The sequence below is a fragment of the Antrostomus carolinensis genome, unplaced genomic scaffold (assembly GCF_000700745.2).
Source record: "Antrostomus carolinensis isolate BGI_N321 unplaced genomic scaffold, ASM70074v2 scaffold37663, whole genome shotgun sequence".
NCBI lineage: Eukaryota > Metazoa > Chordata > Aves > Caprimulgiformes > Caprimulgidae > Antrostomus > Antrostomus carolinensis.
The window spans coordinates 18,557-23,364 of NW_010305105.1; the positions used below are offsets into that span (position 1 = coordinate 18,557).

The following is a 4,808-nucleotide window of genomic DNA, read 5'->3' on the forward strand; positions in this document are numbered from 1 at the left end:
CTATACTATCTCTGGATCAGAGCCCTTAAGCTGCTACAGACCAGGATAGCACTTACTCAGTATTACACAAGCTTTGATGACATCTAAGTTTTAGTAATTAAACAAGCACCACCCCTTTTTTCAGCTTTACTGGGTTTACTTTAATCACGAACACCACAAAAGCATTTTGAACTAGAGACTGTTCCAGAAGAAATGATAGGTTAAGTAATTTTTTTTTTTTTTAAAGTAGTAATTCAAAGTTCTACTTACATGGTTTTTTGTCAAAGCCAAGTACTGCAGATTGGTCAGATAACCGATTTCTTCAGGGATGGAGGTTAGCTTATTATAGCTAAGATCCAAATAGTATAATTTTTTACAAAGAAATAGCTGCAATGGAACATTTTTAATATTATTATAATTTAGATACAATTGTTCCAGGTTTGATAATGCACCAATCTGCACTGGGACATATGCAATACTGTTGTGCCACAATTTTAAGCAAGAAAGGTTCTTAAGATGTTGAAAACTAATTATTTCTTCCACTGTTCTGAGATTATTTTCTTTTAAGTCAATTTCATGCAAATTGTTTAGAGTAAAAATGGAATGGGGAATGCGCTCTAAGTCACAGCAGATTAATTCCAAGGTTCTCAGGTTTACCAGCTTCTTCAGGTTATTCAGCACTAGCAGTTTATTTCCCTCATTGTTGATAGACAAGTGTTGTAAAGAAGGCAGAAGATCTGTAACCACTTGAGGTATACGGGAAAGGTTGTTTTTTAAGTGAATTGATCTCAGATTTTTTAGCCCCTGAAAGCTTTCGTTGTATATGGAGTTGTGATGATCTAGCATGAAATATCCTGTTAAGCACAATTCTTGTAGGTTTTTTAGATGAAAGACCCAAAACGGAATTCTTCCCATCTCACTAGATTTCAGGCGCAATGTTTTCAGATTTTCTTCTAAAAAGCTGACTGCTGGATAATCCATAGTTAGTGAGGAATGATAAACATTGAGTTCTTTGAGATTGACTAGCTGGTTTACAGCTGACGGAAGTTTGGCTTCGGGGATAAGTTCCAGGCTTAGGACTTCTATTTCTGTCAGTTCAAAGACACTGTCTGGAAGACCACTTAACATAAAAAGGTGAAGTTCAATCTTGTCTTGGGAATTTCTTATTAGTTTATTTTTTAGTTTTTCCACTGACCATTCATTGTTAAGGTTTATCTGCTTTAGTTTGTTTTCACTCAGATCAGACAGAAATATTGAGAATCGTTGGGAATAGAGAGGATCATACTGATCTGCCAAGTGGAGAATAAATGCAAAGTCATTCTTTACATCAGGTATATCACTGTAATTACTTTTCTCTCTCAGCTTCTCAAAAGAATATTGCTTAAGTGAACTTCTTAACATCCACCACAAACTATAAGTACAAGTTAAGCCATAGAAGATCACTAAAACAACATAAAATGAAGCCAAAACTTTAAAAATTTCTGCTAGTGAATAAACACACTGGTACCTTTTGTAGCCTGTAAAGGCTTGAACATTAACTACACAATCAATTTCAAGGGTAATAAATGTTAAATAGTAGGGGACATAAATTATTATTATTACAAATACAATGACTTTCGCTATAATCTGTTTCATATACACTGAATATATGACATCCTTCTCTTCAACATGTACTCTGAATTTCTTCACTTTTTCAAATATAGCTTTAGCTTGTTCCCCTTCTTTTTTGTCAAGAACACTTGAGGAATTTTCTCTTCCCGTTGTTTCCAAGCCAGGTTGTGAATACGGCAGGGACTGTCTGCTGGCCCCTATATCTACTGAACTCCCAGGTGATGAAATCGCTGCTTTTGATTTGGCTATTGGCAACTTCCTCACAGACTGCTCAGCAACTGTTTCTGAGAGGGCACGTGTTGTCCATGGAGAATCAAAGCACTTCTGAAGAATGGCTACAAAGTGCTCAAGCCTGGAACTCGTACTAGGATAATAAAGCCAGAAATTACTGCAAGCTGCAAAAATAAAGGTATGCAGAAGCACTAGGTATGGAAAAAATTTGGCAAACCAGTGAAGCTGTCTCTCATAACATACTGCATCAATATAGGAATACTGCTGCCGATGAAGATCATTCTGGATTTTAAGCGGGATGATTATCTGTGCTGCAGAGCTAGCTGACATGTTAAGGTTGGCTTTAACTAAATCCCAAGGCACGGCACAATGATTGTCAAATTCTAGTTTGCAAGGAAGACAACACAGTACTCTGGTTTGAGTAAGCTGAAGAGCCCCAGCAAGCACAGCAACTAGCAGCATTATCATGGTGAGGTAATACCAGAAGACATCCCACCATGGCTTTAGTATGTGGTAGGATGACTGGGCATCTGCTAAGTATTTGAGTTCTGTTAGCGTGATCATGACTTTCACCTGTGAGAGAACAGCAGCTGGTAGAGGAAAAAAAGAAAAGACATCCTTAGAGAATTGTTAAAAACAATTCATCTCACCATTAAACACTTGAAGCTTATTACTGTTTTCCCAGTCTTCAATATGTGTAACATTCAGCCTAGTATTCAGAGCATAGCAAAAGGATCCAAGAACTCCTGGCACCTAACCTCAGCCATCATCTTATTTATTTTAGGGAAAGTTTATTGGAATCCAAAAATTTTAATGAAGAGTGAAGCTAGCATCAGAAATTAGGAGAAAGTATATTTTGACCAAAACTTTGGGTACTGTTCAAGTTGAAGCAACAAGCAGGTATAAGTTAAAGAGGTGTCTGATATATTATTAGCTTAACTTACATAGCAAAAGTGATTTCTCATTTATGAAGAACTCCAAAAATACGAGCGATATATTAACATGATGGCTCTTGTAATTTAATTTTTCTACTAGATTAAATCATTCTGCCCAATTAAAGAATACACAAAAATTCTCAAAAGAGCAGTTTTGTGTTATATATTGTTATAATTCCCCATCTTCTCTCATCAAGAGAATTAAGCATACTGACAGAATGAAAGTGAAGCTAACACAACTTGTTATTGTCCAATATTGTCATATATATAAAAATGGCATACTTAACCCCCAGCAGCATAGGTTTGATTCATACTTACTTTACTAATTAAAGAGAATAAAATATACAGCACAGCTCAGTCAGGAGGTCTACACCTTTTAAAATTCCTTGGACATGCCATCTTTACATTTGTCTTCATTCTGGATGGAGAAAACATTGAATATACTTTATTTTTAATGGTTTCACCTAAATAAAGAGCAAGCATTTCAGTTTTCATTAGAACTGCTGCCTTACTGCAGACATCAGGATCCATTAAGCTCTGCATTGCTACAGTTACATGAAAAGGAACACAACATACTCAGACATGATCATGTAGAATGTGACGTCAAAGTTTTGCAGTCACATCAACACAAAAACCAGAAAACTGTCTACAGCTAGCTCTGTTTCAATTGGGAAGTTCCCCCCCCAAAAAATTCCAATGGGGAATTCCCCCCCCCCCCCCAAAAATAACCATATGAAAATAAAATACACAACATGCAAGACTTCAAGAAATAGAATTCAGTCATAATTTTGATATACCAAGGTTTGGCAAAAAGACAAGTTTCTCAAACACAGAGGTCCATATTTTACATCCTGAAACAAATGAATAAACTATTCAGTGTCAATGCCAGTAGCACAGACACTAGCAGCTTTGGAGAAAACTTATTATGAAGTTTGTTAAGCAGTACAGATACAAAGCAAAGGAGATGTTCTGTATTCTTCTTAATCATAAAATCATTTAGGTTGGAAAGGACCTTTCAAATCATCAGGTACAACTGTTAACCTAGCACTGCCAAGTCCACCACTAAACCATGTCACTAAGTACCACATCTACTTGTCTTTTAAATACCTGCAGGGATGGTGACTCCACCACTTCCCTGGGCAGCCTGTTCTGATGCTGACAAGCCTCTGAAGAAAGGGTGAAGAAATTTTTCCTGATATCCAATCTAAACCTCCCCTGGAACAACCTGAGGCCATTTCTTCTTGTCCTATCTCTTGTTGCTTGGGAGGAGAGACTGAGACTCACCTCACTACACCCTCCTTTCAGGTAGTTGTAGAGAGTGATAAGGTCTCCTCTCAGTCTCCTCTTCTCCAGACTAAAACTCAGTTCCCTCAGCTGCTCCACATAAGACTTGTGCTCTAGACCCTTCACCACCTTCATTGCCCTTCTCTGGACACACTCCAGCACCTCAGTGTCTGTCTTGTAGTGAGGGGCCCAAAACTGAACACAGTATTCGAAGTGTGACCTCACCAATGCTGAGTAAAGGGGGACGATCACTCCCTGCTCCTGCTGGCCACACTATTTCTGATACAAGGCAGGATGCTGTTGGCTTTCTTGGCCACCTGGGCACACTGCTGGCTCACATTCATAATACATCTGTACTGAATATTTCAATTCCAAACTGAGCTGACAAGCTGTTAGAAAGAGACAAATGACAGCTGAACTAAGGCAGAACCTTATTCTTACTCCACATTCACATTTGAAGGGAGAAGAATGGCTGAAAATAAGTTAACTCTTCTTGCATTGACAAGGCTACTTTTAATGGCTGTAGAAACTTACCAGGCCCACTCAAGGGAAAGCAGCTGAAGGAGGACAGGATGGTAACAATACACTCCTGTAGAGAAAATAAATTATCAGATCATGAAATATTTGGACTCCAGTAACTGTGAGCATTAGAACAAGAGCTTATTACTCTTTCCACAGCAGTGTTTTAAAGAACCAACATTTACTGATCAAAAAAGTCTAACCAGATCTACAAGATTTAGTTGGAACAATTTAAGATTCCACTCCCAT

The 4,808-nt window shown here is 37.7% G+C and overlaps 1 protein-coding gene across 1 annotated transcript in view; it reads right to left on the reverse strand.

Annotated features, from left to right (window-relative positions):
- The window catches only part of LRRC8B (leucine rich repeat containing 8 VRAC subunit B), a 5,795-nt gene extending 1,187 nt beyond the window's left edge, over positions 1–4,608 (reverse strand). The window contains exons 1-3 of the mRNA XM_010164689.1: positions 4,575–4,608; positions 3,075–3,174; positions 250–2,411 (exon numbers count right to left, since the gene is read on the reverse strand). Of these exons, the coding sequence (XP_010162991.1) occupies positions 250–2,385 (2,136 nt within the window). The 5' untranslated portion in view covers positions 2,386–2,411; positions 3,075–3,174; positions 4,575–4,608. The remainder of the gene's footprint in view (positions 1–249; positions 2,412–3,074; positions 3,175–4,574) is intronic.
- Between the last annotated feature and the right edge of the window lie 200 nt (positions 4,609–4,808).